The 19,452-nt window shown below is 44.4% G+C and overlaps 2 protein-coding genes across 6 annotated transcripts; one reads left to right on the forward strand and one right to left on the reverse strand.

The window, feature by feature from the left end:
• The first annotated feature begins 2,627 nt into the window (after positions 1-2,627).
• si:zfos-169g10.2 (somatostatin receptor type 5) lies at positions 2,628-13,120 on the forward strand. Of its 2 annotated transcripts, XM_060047447.1 has the most exons (3): positions 2,628-2,914; positions 8,692-9,546; positions 11,213-13,120. In XM_060047447.1, exons 2-3 carry the CDS (start codon positions 8,743-8,745, stop codon positions 11,978-11,980), a joined length of 1,572 nt encoding a protein of 523 aa, XP_059903430.1. In that variant the 5' UTR covers positions 2,628-2,914; positions 8,692-8,742; the 3' UTR covers positions 11,981-13,120. The 2 variants fall into 2 exon arrangements, with proteins under 2 accessions (XP_059903430.1, XP_059903431.1); XM_060047448.1 differs by lacking the exon at positions 2,628-2,914 and having other exon boundaries at positions 7,938-9,546.
• LOC132454223 (protein CutA homolog) lies at positions 13,071-16,049 on the reverse strand. 4 transcript variants are annotated; one of them, XM_060047449.1, is made up of 7 exons: positions 15,946-16,041; positions 15,618-15,708; positions 14,960-15,108; positions 14,440-14,499; positions 14,069-14,114; positions 13,708-13,757; positions 13,071-13,396 (listed from the first exon to the last, which is right to left on the reverse strand). In XM_060047449.1, the coding sequence occupies exons 2-7, from the start codon at positions 15,681-15,683 to the stop codon at positions 13,297-13,299; spliced, it is 471 nt and encodes a 156-aa protein (XP_059903432.1). In that variant the 5' UTR covers positions 15,684-15,708; positions 15,946-16,041; the 3' UTR covers positions 13,071-13,296. The 4 variants fall into 4 exon arrangements, with proteins under 4 accessions (XP_059903432.1, XP_059903434.1, XP_059903436.1 ...); XM_060047451.1 differs by having other exon boundaries at positions 14,960-15,128; positions 15,946-16,009; XM_060047453.1 differs by lacking the exon at positions 15,618-15,708 and having other exon boundaries at positions 15,946-16,049.
• Between the last annotated feature and the right edge of the window lie 3,403 nt (positions 16,050-19,452).

Genomic DNA, 19,452 nt, shown 5'->3' on the forward strand with positions numbered 1-19,452 from the left:
CGTACCGTTTAGTTAATTGTCTCAGAACACTCCCATTCAGAATGCATTGGTTTACATTTCGTTCTGTGTAACACGCAAAAAGTCGGACTATCGTGCTCTGGAACACGCTTCAATAGATTAACGTTCGTGCGCAGGAGCACGCAATCGCGTGATACCGGGTTGACCATTTCCCCAAATGCTGGGAGAACAGATTCGTTTAGATCGGCGGAAGAAAGCGTGTACCCTTCACGCTTTGGCCAGGCAAAGCGTGACACTGAACACGCCTTTTGAAGTGGACCAACGTAGGCCTATTTATTTCACGCTTTGACGTGATACCGGGTTGGTGTGTGTGTGTGTGTGTGTGTGTGTCTATGTCCATGGTCTATGTGTGTTTGTATCTCTAATGGTCAGTAAGCTCACACTGAAAGGTGAAAGTGAACTCCTATTATTTGTGAGTGTGGATGTCTGTGTTTGTGTGTTTAGCTGACTGTTTTCGACACCCAGAAGCCACACATTGCTAGAAATGCCACCATGCATTATGAATGACATCCAGAAAGAAAGTGTGTATGTGTTAATGCTGCACATTATTATTTCATTGCGCCTGTGGCGATACCATCACATCAGGCTCAACAGACACAGAGCATGCATATATAATATTATTTTACAGAAGAATTTTCTTTCTTTCCTTCTTTCACTTTTTTTTTCTTTTCCGTCTTCCTTTCTTTCTTCCTTTCTTCCTATCTTTCATTCAAACTTTCTATATTTATTTTTCCCTCCATCCCTTCCTTCCTTCCTTCCTTCCTTCCTTCCTTCCTTCCTTCCTTCCTTCCTTCCTTCCTTCCTTCCTTCCTTCCTTCCCTCCTGCTTTCCCACTTGCTCCCTCCTTGTGTCCACTCAGCCCCATGCACCACGCCGGCTTGGTGTTCCTGTAACTCCTCTTCCGTGGCAGCTTAATGATAGGACAGGCTGTCGAGAACACGCTCTCTACTCTGCCTATAGGTCAGCACGACACACTCCTAATAAAGCAGCCATTTTGTTCCAACACTGTTAATTAAGTGTCTTGGTAAACAAGGACACCAACCAATACAACTTAGATTGTGGTGCAAATAAAGTTGTTTGTGCTCTGGAACAACCCGGCTGGGGATTGGTCCATTATAGAGACGATCTAGCGTAGGAGTGGACCAGGTGTTACAATTATAATCTGAAGAGATTTGCACTTCTGTGCCAATATTTGGACGACAAATATATGTATGTTCAGGCAAACATGGCAAACTTCCTCTTGTTTTAGCATGTGATCTCACGTTTGGGTAGATCTTCGCATGGCTTCCAATGGCCAGTCCCCTTCATGCCTAGAGCAAAATAAGGAGCCCTTTCAAGTTAGTGCCATTCGGTGTGTTATGAAAACAAGCATGATGCGATTGGAAAAATAGGACCGTTCTAATGGTGTCTTTATCTGTAAATGGAAGGTGTAATTGGCCTCTGGGAATTCAGTGAATTAAGTGCTTTGAGAGAGAGGGGGGGGGGGGGGGGGGGGGGGAGAGATTATGAGAAAGTGAGAGAGAGAGAGAGAGAGAGGAGAGAGAGAGAGAGAAAGAAAGAAAGAAGAAAGAAAGAAGAAGAAAGAAGAAAGAAAGAAAGAAAGAAAGACAAGAAAGAAAGAAAGATATAGATCGGAGAGAGATCGAGCGAGACAGATGTTGAAGAGAGAGAGACATGTATCTTAATTAATGAGGGATGACTCATTTTTCCCTTGAACCAAAAACAGCTTTTGTTGATTTATTTATTATTTGATTATTAATGTTCAATATAATTATTATTTATATTTATCGAGGTACATTGCGATGTATTTTCATAACGGCAATCGATCAACATGGATCAACACTATCTGGATGGAAATGGCTTCATAATGGCTCATCAACAGCTAACCTTCAATTTCCGCATGTCCCCACAGACAAGACTGCCATGCTGCCAACAGGGAAAACACCGACAAACTAGTTTGATTTGAATGTTGATTCGATATTTCTTTGGCAGACAAGATCAAAGACCTGAAGGGCTGCATATGTGTTCCTCTACCAGCCTCTCTCATACCACTTTGATCTACTTCTGCTGGTGTGTCTGGGGGTCATGGTGGAGTAAACACTTTCTTTTTCATTTTTCTGTTTTCCTGTGTCCCACACTTGTGTGTTTCCTCTCTCGGACTGAGTGGCACTTTAGGGACTCTCAAGACATCTGGAGGAATTCCTTACGCTTTGACTTGCAGTCCACCCATCTACTCATCCGCCATGACATCCGCCATAACTGACAGCGGCCAGACCTGCAAATAGCATACTACAACTGGGAATAAACGAGCCCTTTGATATCCAAATAATATAACTTAGAATGTGCTTGTGTGCTTGTGCAAATGTGCGTTTGTGTGTTTGTTTGTTGTGTGTGTGTGTGTGTGTGTGTGTGTGTGTGTGTGTGTGTGTGTGTGTGTGTGTGTGTGTGTGTGTGTGTGTGTGTGTGTGTGTGTGTGTGTGTGTGTGTGTGCGTGCGTGTGGCGCTTCGGAGCAATATTCCATTTTTTTTTTCTGCGAGTTTCGACCACGCCCATCAAAAATTCATTAATTACATACCGTTGAAGGGTTAAAGAAACACGATGGGTCGATCAGAGAGAATGTTAATCGTTGCTTCATTAATTCGCCTCCTGAGAAGCGGGTAGCGCTCTGTTGGCCACCCAAAGCGCGTTCACTATCTTGTCAAGTGCGCGCTCAGGGAGGATGGAAGGCGTGCGATCTAGGCGCGTGAAACGTGCCCGACTGCGCTCCGACCCAGCCGCACAAATAGGTCCACCATATTTAGACGGCAGCCTTTCAAATCTGAAAACAAGCAGAAGACTTCTAGGATTTTCTTCGTATGGAAAGCGACCGTGCCGCAAACATATTTCGAGAGATGGGTAAGTGTTTTTTTTATTTGATTGATTTGAATCTCCGTAGCTTAATTGGCCTTTAGCTTATCCCATTGTGATATAGCGTTGTAGCAACCACATTATGCCTTTAATAATCATTAACTACGTTTATTTTCAGTTATATAGTGAAAAGAAATGTGTGGCGTAACATTGTGTTTTGCATAACCATGATGTCAATCAAATGTTGACATTTGATTGATGTCAATGTGTGTGTGTGTGTGTGTGTGTGTGTGTGTGTGAGTGTGTGTGTGTGTGTGTGTGTGTGTGTGTGTGCGTGTTTTTTTTGGGGGGGGGGGGGGGTGCGCTAGAGAGCGCGAGAGAAAATAAATAAATGTATTTATAAATGACTAAAAGTTGTTTAATTCATCTCTCCCTCCCTTCATCCTTCTTCTCTCAGTCCCTCCCCTCCTTCACACTAGAATTCGTACTAATTCAACCAAAGCCCCCCCCCCCCCCCCCCCCCCCCCCAATCCACTCTGAACGCACCTGCTTTCACACAATCACAGACCACCCACACACGCTCACACGCTCACACACCGATACATCTCAATTGCTCTCCGTGTGGCTGAAGAGTGGGGGCCTTTTAATATTAATTGTGCGTCAAGCAGTGCATTGTGGGAAGCTAATGAGTGTGTATGTGTTATTATTTGTTCAGCTGGGCAATTTGGGACGTGATTAAACAAATTTGTTTTGATTGAGCGATCGGTGCACCATAGTGCTGCATGCTGTATCGGAGTGTGTGCTTATGAGTGTGTGGGTGGGTGTGTGGACATGCATATGTGTGTGCGGGTGTGTGAGGGGGTTTGTGTGTGTGTGTGTGTGTGTGTGTGTGACCTTGTTAAATTCCAGGCTTTCAGCTGCTTTGATTAGGTTCACACCTTTCTGGCAAAGTCATTCACCGTGTGTTCACATGTACTCTGTGTCTTTGTTCCTTTCTCCTGACCACTTCCATTATAACCCCCATCTGACAGAGAATCCCAAAACTCCAAACTGAAAAAACCCAGCTTTGGAAATCTTGAACTCTGGAAAGAACTGTATAACTCTTAACCCCTACTGTAAAACTCTGGAAATCAAACCCTATCACTGTTAACTCTTGAACTCTTGACCTCTTGACTCTGGCTGTATATTTCTGGGAGTCAAACTTATCCATGCTTTCATGAAATCTGTTTTTGGGGCTATTTTCTGAGCATGAATTAATTCACCATCGAAAATGATACAGCATGAAATAATTCATGTCACAAATGATACAGCATGAACTAATTCACCCTCTCGAATGAATTCATTAGAGGCTTTAAATATTTAACCGGAGCCAGCTTTGGTATATATACACATACGCGCACACGGACGCACACACACACACAATGGTGCCTTAAACTGAATGTCAGAGTAATCAGAGCGGAGAAGGAGGGTGAGGAGGTCGGGAGGGGACACCAGCGTTCACTCAGCCATCTCTTGTTGGACACATCCAGAACCCCGTATCTCCGTGACCACGCTCCCCCACCCATCACCGGCCCTCCCTGGGATAAAGGCCCAGCACAGCAGCAGACAAAAGGGCTGATGGAGTGTGGCGGGAGATTGGCGCTTGCTGGTCAGGTGTGTGTGTGTGTGTAGGGGGGGGGGGGGGGGGGTATCTGTGAAAAAATAGGGCAGGGTGCACACACATTAACACACACTATCATGTTCAGACACACACACACACACACACACACACACACACACACACACACACACACACTCATAGACAAACTTTCATGCTCACAAACCCACACACACAATCATGCTAACACACACACACACACACACAGAATCATAATCACAAACACACCCATAATCATGCCGACAGACACACATACACACAATCAAGCTCACTAACACAGACACTCACACACAATCATGCTCACACATGCACACACCCCCCCACACACGTACACACACAAACATGCTCACTAACACACACACTCACACACACACACACACACACACTCACACACACGTACACACACAATCATGCTAACACAGACACACACACATTCATAATTACAAGCACACCAACAATCATGCCGACATACACACAGATACACCCAATCATGCTCTCACATACACACACACACACACACACACACACACACACACACACACACACACACACACACACACACACACACACACACACACACACACACGTACACACACACACACACACACACACACACACACACACACACACACACACACACACACACACACACACACACACACACGTACACACAAAATCAAGCTAACACAGGCACAAACAATCCTAATCACAAACACACTCATAATCATAACGACACACACACACACAATCATGCTAACACAGACACACACACATTCATAGTCACATGCACACCAACAATCATGCCGACATACACACACATACACCCAATCATTCTCTCACACACACACACACACACACACACACACACACACACACACACACACACACACACACACACACACACACACACACACACACACAGGTCATAGGGAAGTTTTGGAAGACTCCTGAATGGCCCATCCATTTGTGATGTGAGTATTAACTGCATTATCCTCGGCCCAGCTCTTGCTACCGCAGAGAACACAGAGCCCCCCTCCCTACCAACAGGTAGTATCACAGATGGTATAGAGATAAGTTAATGTGGGATCTGTAGGGTTGCCATAATGTGGGCACATTATGGCCACCCTACAGATCCCACATTAACTTATCTCTTAGCTGGTAAATCACTTGCTGGTTGGCGTGTTTCACGCCCCAAGCAAATGTATTTACTTGCACTTGTAAGGAATATTTAGAGGCACATATATCTTAGTTCAAATATTTGTTCTATATGTCGACAGCCTTCATTGGTACAGAGTGTCGGGTCACTAACATGGGTCTCCCAGTTCCTCCAATCTGTAGTAAATACGTAAAAAACACTAATATTTTTATCTCTGATAATTCTTGGGACACTGGACACCCAGCTTGAACCAAGGACATTCCTGAAAAACCAGGTTGTCACACACACACATACACTCATACACATGCATGCACATGCACATGCACACACACACACACACACACAGACACACACACACACACACACACACACACACACACACACACACACACACACACACACACACACACACACACACACACACACACACACACACACACACACACACACACACACACACAAACATACCTAGAGTGCATCCAAAACACTTGAAGCCTGACAGTCTGTTTCCAGGCATTATTCCCAGAACAACAGCAAATTACCGATCATCACCTCCAGTGTTTTCGAGATGTTAACCAGAGTGCAGTGTTGTTCCACTCTAGCCCCTCCACAGCCCTCCAGAGTCTCTGTTTATTATATACACAGTTGGGATTACTGCGGTGCCCTGCCGTTTGGACCTAATTGCTTGTTCTTTTGTTTGTTTTCGCTCCGCTGAGACGTCGCCACTCCAACCACTTCTACCCAGATGTTTCATTAGTGTTCACTATCACTCTCTTTTGTTCAGAATACATTGGATCTCAATTGCTTCCGGAGAAGTTTTTGCAAGCTAACCTATGATTTATTTTTTCAAACAGATTTTCTTTGTATCGTCAGCATAGAAATAGACCTTGCTGTTTAACATACTTTAATAATCCTGTGAGGTCGGAAATGCGGTTACAGCAGCTAATTACAGAAAATAGACATAACTAGTGCAAGTCAACAAATATACAGTATGTACTGCAAATATAAGGTGCAATGTGAATGTTAGTATAATGTGAATGATAATGATTCCAGGGTCGCTCCTTGTCCAGACGGTCTGGAACCCTTCAAAGATGGCAGAGCAACTGCAATTAGATCCTGAACATTTTCAACTGAATTTAATAATCTGAACGAGTCAATGAGCTATTTATACTTATTGAATAATTAGAGAAATAAATTACGAACATGTTGAGAAACAAAATACATAATACACGACAAAGATTCCAGCCACCTCTATTTTATCCGCTATCTCTGACCTTATTTACTTAATACGTCAATATCCTTCAGGATCTCCGACCGGCTAGGGCTGGAGAAGCTGGTAAACAGATTGAGCCTATATGTGCTGATGCCGACGGTGGTTGTGTTTGCATGAGGACACTCCAGCGGGCGTACACACTTCTGCTTAAGCCGCTACGCCTCGGAAATGACACAATCAGTTAGATGGAGAGGCTGCAGGAGCAACCAACCAAGAGGTAATCGGTGTCGGAGTTGAAACAATATGAATAATATCTATCCTGCTTTATATCACGTATATTCCTTTCCATGTTTTATTATTATCTGTGTAGTTATATTTTATATAGAAGTACCCTTTAATAATGTAAATTGGATCATTGGATACATAATGAATATGAAGTTTTCATATTTGTTTGTCAAATTACAATTTATGTTTTTTTGCTCCAAGATGTCTTGGTTAATGATCCGTGGCAGACAAAGGCATATTTGATCACTTTTTCCTTATTTCTCCCGGTTTTCTTCCTTCCTTCATCCCCCCCTTGCTGTGTCTACTCAGACCCACATACCCAAGATTAAGTGGTGGCGTCTTGGTGTATCTCTAATTCATCTTCAAGGCGGCTTAATGACGGACCAGGCTGTTGAGAGCACGCTCTGTGTTCTAACTATTGGTCAACACGCTCACTCCTAATAAAGCGGCCATTTTGTTCCTACACTATTAAGTTAGTGGCTTGGTAAATAACTCATGTACTTGCACTCATACGGTTGAATACCTTTCATCTTTCCCCCGTACGTTTCCTTCATTTGAGAGTGCTTGGTTGTTTACCACAACCAAGTCTTTCTCATTAAGGAACAATTGCTGTGCTGTGAAACATACATGTTTCTCTCTTTCACTACGGCATATCATTCACAAGGGACTTTTGTTTAGAGCTCAGATCGGGCCAAGAAAACCAAGCCCGACCCGGCCCGAGCCCGTGTACGTTCTGTCCGAACCCGGCCCGGCCCGACCCGGCCCGACACATTAATTGTAATTATGAGCCCGAGCCCGATTACAACCCGACATTCTTTTTAATACATGTGTAACTTTGTACACATTTGTTACTTAGGCCTAGTCTGCTAAATATATATGTAAGGGATAATGTATAGAACGCCGGTCATTATCGCGAAAATAAGGCTTATTTTCGATAATGACCGGCGACGTCCTATACATTATCCCGCTTATTACACGGCTACTTGCCAAAACGAAAAAATAATTTCACATGGTGCGTCTTTTTACGATTTATTTGTTACCAACATTCTTAGTGTTGATCAGCAGAGAAATAGTCTGCCAAAAAACGTTGACGTCGCTTAGCAACCGAAGACGCTGGGGTTGACAAGTTACCGGACTACTTACGGAGTGCTACCAAAGACGCCATTAGAGGCACAAAGTCCTTTGTTTTCCTTGACAGCGGTCAATTGTACTCACGATTATACTTAGCAACGGTGAATTATCAAATATAATTCACTGCCTTGGGCTTGGGCAGAAATCCTAACTCTACTCTTGATAAAACCATAATGTTTGATTCCCCTTCCCTGTGAACCCAAAACTACCAGTAGCATGTGACCTGTAGAGTGTAATTTGAGTCTATATTTACAATTTATCCTATGTTTTGAAAATTTGTGCATTTAAATTGAGATGGAGGCAAGGATCAACGTAATTCATAGCTTTTTATCTCAAATAAGTTGTTTTTCCTTTAAATCCAACGTATGTGTACCTAATGGCAGGTCTGATGGTGAGGCTCTCCTAGGTGTTCTACTCCGTCCTCCATCCCCCCTATGGAGCTCATCCAGTCCGGCCCGGCCTCCTCCCTCTCCCCCCAACAGGCCACAGCTGGCTGCTGGGGGGCTGGATCCATGGCGTCCCTCTCCCCATCCCTCCTCCCCCCCTCCGCAGCACCGCCTCGGCCGGACGGCTCCGCCCTGCCCAACACCACCTGCTGGAACTGGACCCAGCCGGGCTTGGAGGACAGTGAGACGTCCCCCGAACCGCCCGGGTTCCTCCCCACCGTGGCGGCCATCATCATCCCCGTCATCTATGCGGCGGTGTGCGCCGTGGGCCTGGTGGGCAACACGCTGGTCATCTACGTGGTGCTGCGCTGCACGCGCTCCGAGTCGGTCACCAACATCTACATCCTCAACCTGGCCATCGCCGACGAGCTCTTCATGCTGGGGCTGCCCTTCCTGGCGGCCCAGAACGCCCTGCTCTCCTGGCCCTTTGGCAAGCTGGTGTGCCGCGTGGTGATGACGGTGGACGCCATCAACCAGTTTACCAGCATCTTCTGCCTGACGGTGATGTCCATCGACCGCTACCTGGCCGTGGTGCACCCCATCCGCTCGGCGGGCTGGCGCAGGCCACGGGTGGCCCGCACGGTGAACGGCACGGTGTGGGCCATGTCCTTCGTGGTGGTGCTGCCCGTGGTGGCCTTCGCAGACGTGCTGGAGGACGACGGCAACTGCAGCATCGTATGGCCGGAGCCAGCCGAGGTGTGGAAGGCCTCGTTCATCGTCTACACGTCCACCGTGGGGTTCCTCTGCCCCCTGCTGGTCATATGCCTGTGCTACCTGCTCATCGTCATCAAGGTAACGACGTTGTTTTTTTGTAGCAGAGGCTTTTTCATCTCGAAACGACTTCCAGGTTATGGTTTGAGATGTCATAAATGCTGCTGTAGGTCTACATCTAAGATTGTTAAAGAGAGAGTACACTTCTCCACCATTAAGAAGTGATTGAAAACCATGTTGGATACCCTGAACCAATCACAAAGTCTAAAGTTGAAATGGTCTCATATACGGGCTGGCACCTGGGGACCTCAAATGAAGTATTCTCACAGCGTATTTCACTCACTGAGAGCTGACAGATGGCAATGCCTTTTCCAACAAATTACACTTAAATGATAGCTCTACAGCATCTGAGCAGGTGTGGGATTAGGGCATCTAGCACCACCAGTGCTTCAGAATTGAGATCAGAGAACCCTTCGTGCCCATGTGTTTCTTGCTTTGTGCACTAAAGGGAAGAGATGAGAGAGACAGCTGTTATGTTCTTTACGTTTTTCTCCCCTGCCCGTTTTGTTCTGTGTATTAGCTACCTTGTCTTCTATGTGTAAGAGTAGGCCTACACATTTCCTGGATTTAAAAACAAACAATATAATTAACACTATTTCTAAACTCCTTAATCTCCATATTTTTGAGCGGCATGTCACATGAATGTTTTACTATAAAATATAAGGCAAGGCAAGGCAACTTTATTTATATAGCACTTTTCATACACAAGGCAGATTCAAAGTGCTTCACATATAAACATTGTCATACAATAAAATAAAATAATAGATAAGTAAAAGAGAACATATGCAAAGCAATGAGTAAAATAGATCAGCATTTTTGAAAGTGCAATGTATTTAAGATCAGATCAACAGTTTCTCTGGTAGGCCTACCCACATCGGGACTCCAACTCGACCTAAAGGAATTTGGTACCCACGTTAGGACTCCAACCCGACCTAAAGGAACTTGGTCCTTTCCAACCCGGATTCTAGTCAATTTCTATTCTAGGACCCTAACCCAGATTCTTGGACTCTAACCCAGAAACACGTCGGGAACCACGAACCAAAGGCCTTATTCTGAGACTCCAACCCAGACAGATGTCGGGACTCTAACCCAGACAGAACTTGGGTCTCAAACCCTTATCCTTTTTCTCTGGTATCAGATCATGTATCTTTCGGGTAAAAATAGAAAATAAAGGAAAAGTTAAGAAGGCATTTTAGTAATAAAATATAAAATAAAGGCAAAGTTAAAAAAGCTTTTTAGAAAGTGCAATGTATTTAAGATTTAGCAGAAAGCTAAAGCAAACATAAAAGTCTTCAGTCTTGTTTTAAAGGTGGTCAGAGTTGGGGCAAGTCTTAAATCCTCAGGGAGTTTATTCCAGCTATTTGTTGCATAGTAACTAAATCCTGCTTTCCCATGTTTCGTGTTTACTCTGGGGATAATTAACAAATTGATCTCAGAAGACCTTAGTGGTCTAGAAGGCTTATGTAGTGGAAGCATATCAGTTAAATATTTTGGGCCTATAGGCCATGCAGAGGTTGGAAGTGGTTTTCCCTGCTTTCTAATGTTGACTCCCCAAGACTAATAATGTGTAGGCCTGACAGTCCCTACAAACTCCGTAATGAGGTAAAAACATCTGGTAAATGAGATTGTTAAAACAGTAATGCATTTTACCGAGCTAATCTCAGATGCATGTCTCTTTCTAAAAAAGGTGCGGAGCTCCGGTAAGCGGGTACGCATCACTTCCTCCCGTCGCAGGAAGTCGGAGCGTAAGATCACACGCATGGTGGTGGTGGTGGTGGCAGTGTTCGTGCTGTGCTGGCTGCCCTTCTACATCCTCAACATCGTCAACCTGCTGGTGGTCTTGCCGGGGGATTTCCGGGGTCTCTACTTCTTCGTGGTGGTGCTGTCCTACGCCAACAGCTGCGCCAACCCGATCCTGTACGGCTTCCTGTCCGACAACTTCAAGCGGGGCTTCCGCAAGGCGCTGTGCCGTAGCTCACGTCGGGTGGAGAACCAGGGAGAGAGGGTGGCGGCGGGGGACGTGGAGCTACGGCGCCCCACGGGGGAGTGGGGTGGCATTGCGCTGCCCCAGCCAAATGGAAACCAAGTGGGGACCGAGGTGGTGTATGGCTGCCCTGAGGAGGAGAAAGAGGAGGAGGAGAAGGAGAAGATCAGGGAGGAGGAGGAGGAGGAGGATGATGATGATGATGATGGTGGTGCAGGGCCGAGTGGGGCGTGCACGGCTGTAAGGAAGAGTAAGGAGGGTGCAGGAGTGGGGAAATCTAGATCAGAGGGTTCCCTTGAGGTCCAGTGTGACCCCACGTCGGCCCCTAGACAGACGCTTAGACAAAGGGAAGGGCTGGCGCTGGGGCCCACGGGGGCAGGGTGCACTCTGGGTAATAGAGGTCAGATCAACAGCTCAACTCTGCAGGACACCGTGAACCAGAGTGCAATGCTGGAGGTCAGCTATCTGTGATGAAATAATCCATAATCAATTGCATGTTTTAGACCTGCTCACTGAGAGGTGAACGTGTTCTAAGAACTCTGGGACCGCAAGACTTACAGCATGCTGATAGTTTGGGATTGGGATGCCACTTGGGGTTGCGTCGCCTAAAATGCACGTGAGGTCGAATGCAGACTTATGGCCTACAGCAGTGGGAAAACAGTGAAACAGGGGTACTTTGAAGGATTGCAGATGGTTCCAGGAAATGTCTGAAAGACATATTTTTAAGAAGGGATGGGAAAAGCCTCATTAATTGTTTCCTACTGAGTGTACGTTTTATACTGATCAAAGGAGTACATGGCTGAAAAATATCTTTGAGGGGGTTCATTATTAAAAAAAAATTGCTTACAGAACCACTGGCCTAAGAAAACAGATAATTGTATAGGTTTGAATGGTCTCGCACAGACCCTGAATAGACAAACAAACTGCTGATTGAGTCGTAAATGTAAGAAGTTGGGTAAAAAGGTTAGGAAGCACTAGAGTAGAATAGTGCTCTTCCAGGGTGGGATTAGTTATGTTTGAATGTAAATTGTACAATGGAAAACAAGAAACTACAGGGACATAGTGGGTCCAGAGTGTTGACTTCGGTCTTGGAAGGCAGATGGAAAATATCCTGTAGTTAACGTCTGAAGATATCATAACAATATGACCAAACCTAATTCATGTTTAATTATATTGTTCTAAAGCTGCAAATATGATTATAGTTTGCTAGGCAGGTTAGTTAGACACATTTCTATATTTATTTTTATGTTAAGAAAGTTTTTATTTTGATTATGCGTCTTCTCAGGTTAAAAAAAAGGTGAAACCACAATGATTGTCACTCGCACTAACTTAAGCTAATTCAGCCTTATATCTATAGAATTCTATAATCTTATTTTTTTATTGTTTGGGTCAATGTGTCAGTGTGGTAAACTATTTTGTATGGAGACATAACTTCCAGTACAAGGCCAAACTGGCTATGTGTGTTTGCTGTTCTGTAGGCCTTGTGAAGTGATGCTCAGCAGGGTAAACAGATATCACATATCCACCCTTGCTGTTGTAAAATTATCTGTCTTACACGTAATGAAAAAACCAGCGGGCATTTTTATTGTGCAAATAAATCTTATCAACCAATGTTGCCCCCTACAGTTCAAAAGGAAACATGGAGGTAACGGAAATGAAGAAAATTACATGTGATCCACATTCCCAATCCAACGTCTGAAAACAGACAGAGGTCGATGTTTGTTGTGATGTCATTTCCGGGGTTCCTTCATTTATCAGTCCATGGTTTCCATGGGAACTCATTCACATCATTCCGGCACAACTTCCAGGATCCACTTCAGGTAGGGTGGGTTGCCCTGCTCTATGGGTAGGCTGATCACTTCCGCCACTTCATAGGGGTGGTTCGCTCTGGAACACACACACACACACACACACACACAATTATACAAACACACCCAACCAAACACACACACACAGTCTAGAGTCTAGTCCCGCTGGCAAACTAGTTCAACACTGGCAGGGTTAGGGGGTTTTAGTTCCACTCCTAATAATGCATGCGCTAGACTTTTAAAAGTAAGACGAAATTGACGCAAACGGGCCCCAACCAGGTAGTTGCTACACACTGGTAGGGAGATGCGATATCCCCCACTGCGTAAAAGGCTTTCCGATTCTTGAAAAGTAAAAGATTTATATTAATGTATACAGGGAAAAGAACTTACCGCACGTATTCGGTGAGATCAGGCACCTTGGAACTTCTTGTTTTTATCATCTAAAACACACATCAGCAATGGGTGAAGGTCCATAAAAGTACTTTTTAAAGGACACATAGGATATATTCTGGACCAAAAGAGACCTTCATTTGAAATGTTGAGTATATCAACAACCTTCATACGAAGTTGAAGGTCCCATATTATACCAAAAGGTGTGAGTGTGATTAGGCGTTACAAGCTCTTTGGAAAATCGGCCTCTTCTGACATCACAAGTGGGCGTGTCCAGCTAGAGATAGATTTGAAGTACAGAGTACTACAAGTTGTGGTAGAGCTAGTACTGAAACTAGGAGTACAACTACTTCCCACTAACCAGGAGCACCTCGCTGTCCTCCTGTATCTTGCCCTGCCACTCGTACCTGTGGGAGAGAGGCAAGTATAGACACAATGGTAATTGTGCATAATAACAGTTCCAACCCATTGCAAACTGCCCTCCTTCCCTTAGTACTTTCTGTATATCAATTACCTTGATCAGCCTTGATGATTCTCAATATATTAACACAATTTAGAAAGTATTCATTCACACAATGCACAAATAAAAAAAACAATGCCATAATTAACATATACGGACAAAAGCATAAAACTTCAGTCAAATCAATCACAAAAGCCACAGTGGAATTCAGAGAGTAACCGACCGAACCTATCTCGCTCTTGTATCCAGGGAAACGAATGCTTCACACTTACACAGATGTGATGGCCGGGATGATGTTGACACAGGCAGCTAGTTTCTTCTCCACGATGCCCCTGTTTGGAGGACAGAGGCACAGAAATACACTCAACGCTTATGTTCAGAAGGTAAACAGCAAATACTAAAGTGTTAATGCAAACCTTGAAGAGGATTTCGGGCAATAAAAAAATGTATGTATTTGGGGTTTATTAGAGTAACGAGTAGAGTAATATGAGTATAAGATGATGTTGTTTTTATCACAAAAATCATTTTCCGCTCACTGAAATATAAATATATAATATTAAGACATAAGGATAACAACTATGCCTTCTCTGCACCATTTCTTTCTAAGCAGCTAGGTTGTTCAGCAGCACCATTACATTTTTACAGCTATTCCAATTCTCTTGGATCTGCTATAGGTATTATTCATACATCATCATCACAATTGAATGTTGTTTGAAGAATCTCAAAACTAAAACTAAAGACGATCTATAACTCTGGAGAACCAAAGAGCTTCTCAGGCGTCCCGGGCCTCACCTGGCCAGGTCCTTGGCCACCTTGTCGTTGGGGCAGGTGACGAATGCTGCGGAGTGCATGCCAGCCGTGTACGTCTCGGATGCCATGGAAATCGCTCTCAGGCCCACTGTCCGCAGGACCTGGTACATCAACACGCCCAGTGGTACTGTCTGGCGGCGACGGAGAGACACTGTAATGTTATTTATAGCTGTTAGTTATAGCGCTACATATGTATGGCCTGGTGGAGTCATTTCCAACCGGGGGTAAGGCCTGCCCGGACCCTTGGTTGGGGTTGTGGACATGGTCAAGGGGGTATTACTAAAAAAACACTTGATGATGTCTGTAAAATAGCTTGAATGAGTTAAATATAAATATAGATATATTAGAAATAGAAAAGTACACCTCGTTCTTCCACTTTGTACGTTCAGGCCACTATGATTTTAATTGGGAAAATGTGTTGTTGATGAAACATACTGAGGGTGTACGGGCGATGAAACACACACACACACACACACACACACACACACACACACACACACACACACACACACACACACACACACACACACACACACACACACACACACACACACACACACACACACACACACACACACATCAGATTGTCACAAATGGTTGGGAAGACAAAGGACTATGGACAATAAGCACATGCACTGACCAAGCAGAGAGTTCTCAGAGATACGGCCACCGAGGTTCCTCTTAGGCCGGGGAGACCAGAGCGCATCGCCCGGACGAAGCAGACCTACAGACTATCGATACCTCAGTCAGTCCTACTGTACACTTCATAGGGCAGGCCTACTTAAATGCATAACGTTCAGACGCTTCCTCACTGTTTTCAAATGTTGTTAATAAAAGTTTGTTAAAAATAGCAAGACTACTTGCTAGTTTACTCTAGCCAAAATATTCTGCAGACTTTTGAAACTAATATAAGTCGATAACTTAACAGCAGGTAACATAAATAATCTCAATGTGTGTGTGGAATGTACCTTTGTGAGCCAGGCAGGACCGTCGTTTTACAGAATGATGTCAACATGCACAATTGCCGTAAAGGACAGAAGCAGCTGTTTCAAGCTGTCGTGAAACGTTAGACCAGCCATAGCGTCATAAACCGTCATAAAACATAAATTACCTCTTTGTGACCAAATACTTAATCATAAGATTTTATTTTTACGGTAACATTTATATGTGTGACATATATTTATAAATGGTTGGCTATTCAATAATAAAATTGATGAAAAAATCAAATAATATAAAACATTATCATGAACATTTCCTTCCTTTCCACCAGAGGGCAACAAAGGCCACATTGCAAAAATGTTGACATTCTTTGCCATATATATGAATAGATTGAGGGCGTTTCCAAAGAATTTCATACAGATTAAAAAACAACAGTAAAACAAATTATGAAAAATGTGTGAATTGCTTAAGAGCGTAGACAGGATTAAGTAGCAAACTTTAAAAGCGCGTAGACAATTCGACAATTACAGTTGTACAAATGACACCGATATGACTGTGTGTGGGGTTGTTGTGTGTGTGTGTGTGTGTGTGTGTGTGTGTGTGTGTGTGTGTGTGTGTGTGTGTGTGTGTGTGTGTGTGTGTGTGTGTGTGTGTGTGTGTGTGTGTGTGTGAGGGATTCTGTGGATGTTATCAAAGAGAGTGGCTCTATGTCTTACATGGGCAGACACACACATACATGCATGCATGTACATGCACACACACAGGCACAGACATACAGACACACACATGCACGCATGCACACAGTTACACACAAACGCACACATGCATGCATGCATGCATGCACGCACCAACTCAGACACACGCATGCACACACTGAAACATGCACACACACATACATACAAACATGCACGCATGCTTGCGAAAACACACAGACACAGACACACATACAAACACACATAAACACACAGAGGCACTCAGAGGCAGATAGATTGAGCTGTGGCAGGGCTGCACATTAAGACATGACAAGATGGACGAGCTAGGCCTGTCACAGAGAGAGAGTGAGAGAGAGAAGAGAGAGAGCGAGAGAGAGGGTAAGAGAGGGAGAGAGGAGAAGAGAGAGAGGTACAGAGTGTGATATAGAGAGGGGGCGAGTGACAGAGAGAGAGAGACAGAGAGAGAGGAGGAGAGAGATAGAGAGTGAGAATGTGGGAGAGAGGGAGATAGAGAGAGAGTATGCAGGAGAATGAGAGAGAGAGGAGATGAAGGGAAGTAGAGAGTGGGACATAGAGAGAGAGAGAGAGGGGGCGAGAGACAGAGAGAGAGAGAGGGGTGTCTGCAGGGGGGGGGGATGGTTCCCATGGAAACTGTGTAATCAGCACATCTGTATGTGTTGGGCTCTGTCCTGTTTCATCCGCATCGCACTGCCTCTCCACACCACAGCTGGACATGACAGCACACACACATAAACACACACACACACACACACACACACACACACACACACACACACACACACACACACACACACATGCATATACACTTACATACACAAACACACATATACACACACACACACACACACACACAGACTCTCTCTCAGACACACATACACACACACACGTAAATACACATGACTCACACACGTACATATACACACACAAACACATACACATAGATATGCAAGCATTTGTTTGCGAGTGTATCTGCCCTGACCCTGTTGCTATGGTGACCAGTGCCTCACCTCCCCAAGGATTTTAGGAAGAAAGTAGAAAAAAATGTGTGTGTTCTAATGTGCTCCAATGTGTTTTAATGGGTTCTAATGTGTGTGTACCAATGTATGTGTTCTAATATCTTCTAATTTATTGTGTTCTGTTCTAATGTGTTCTAATGTGCTCCTATGTGTTCTCATGTGTTCTAATGTAAGTGTTCTAAATGTGTTCTAATGGTTTCTAATGTGTTCTAATGTGTGTTCTGATGTGTGTGTTCTAATCTGTTCTAATGTGTGTATTCAAATGTGCCTAATGTGTGTGCGTGTGTGTGTGTGTGTGTGTGTGTCTGTCTGTCTGTCTGTCTGTCTGTCTGTCTGTCTGTCTGTCTGTCTGTCTGTCTGTCTGTCTGTCTGTCTGTCTGTCTGTCTGTCTGTCTGTCTGTCTGTCTGTCTGCGTGCGTGCGTGCGTGCGTGCGTGCGTGCGTGCGTGCGTGCGTGCGTGCGTGCGTGCGTGTGTGTCTATGTGCATGTCTGTGTGCGCTGGTGTTTCTACAGCATGGGAGGATTTCAGATGCAACACATCCACACAACTTTGTAGTTTCCCTCTCTCTCGTCCACTTCCCTCTCTCGCTCTCCCTTGTCTCCGGGTGTCTCTCGCCTACTCCTCCACTGTGCATGAGGTGAATCAATATATTTTCAATTTGCAGCAGAGCCTTGCTTCTCTGCATCCTAATCAGGGTCCACTAGCCCGGGGGAATGTGTGCGGGGTCTAAACAGGGTGGGTGGGGGTCATCTAAACAGGTTGGGGGAGGGAGGGAGGGTGTACCTTGACAGTGTCTAAGTAAAACAAACACAGAAAGTAAGGTGAGAACAGAAGTGCCTTTGCACTCAAGCTCACCTACACTTTGTGGGGTATTTGCTTGCTATGCTTGTCTGAAACATACAAAATGTTTTCATGAACTATATCTGCACATTCAGCGGCAAACATTACATTCCTAGCCATCCCTTGAAGGAGTGATCCCTTTTCTGGGTTGCATCTTAAGGTTTCTTCTCTCTGGGATTTGGGGAGTTTTTCCTCCAAGCCCAGTAAAGGGTTTAAAGGGTTTTGGGGCGTCATATAGTGTGCTGCCTGTGAAGCCCTTGGTTTTGACACCGTAACTGTGATCAAGGGCTCTACCAATACATTTCCCTTGACTCTGTCTAGCATATGGCAGAGAATAGCACAAAGTCCTTGCTGTAACCTCCACATTTGCCCAAAAGCAAACGAAAACCAATCGCAAGCCTGTCCCATTTCCCTGGTTGACAGAAGTTGTCCTCAGCATGAGTTCAGCCTTCAGCACTTCTTCATTCCCTTAGAACATCTGTGTTTAGTGACAGCCAAGCAGTAACAGATGTTTACTAGCTGGAAAACAGAACCATTTGATGGCTGAATCGAACCGAGGGATAGATTTTGCAGAAAGAAGCGAAGAAGAGGCTGTTTGGGCCGTCTGTGATGCTCAGGCAGGAGATGTATTGCAAAAATGTGTAGGGATATAAAGTTCAAAACAACACAAAACTTCTTTAGAAGTTCAATGAACGCAAAAGAATAACGACAATTAAAGAAAAGTTTTGATCTTTTGTTAATGTACAGGACTCAAAGTACTATCCCATTATCATTATTTTGTCATCATTGTTTATGTTTCTTAACGTTACGATGATTCTTAAAGTAATAAATGACATAACACTGTAGTAGTTTCGTAAACGATTGGAAAAGTGAATTTTAATTGTATTTTCCTTTTCCACAGGGATGGAAAAGATGGAAGGAGAGAGGGAATCAGGGAGAGAGATG

This window comes from Gadus macrocephalus, chromosome 3 (genome assembly GCF_031168955.1).
Source record: "Gadus macrocephalus chromosome 3, ASM3116895v1".
NCBI classification, from domain to species: Eukaryota; Metazoa; Chordata; class Actinopteri; order Gadiformes; family Gadidae; genus Gadus; species Gadus macrocephalus.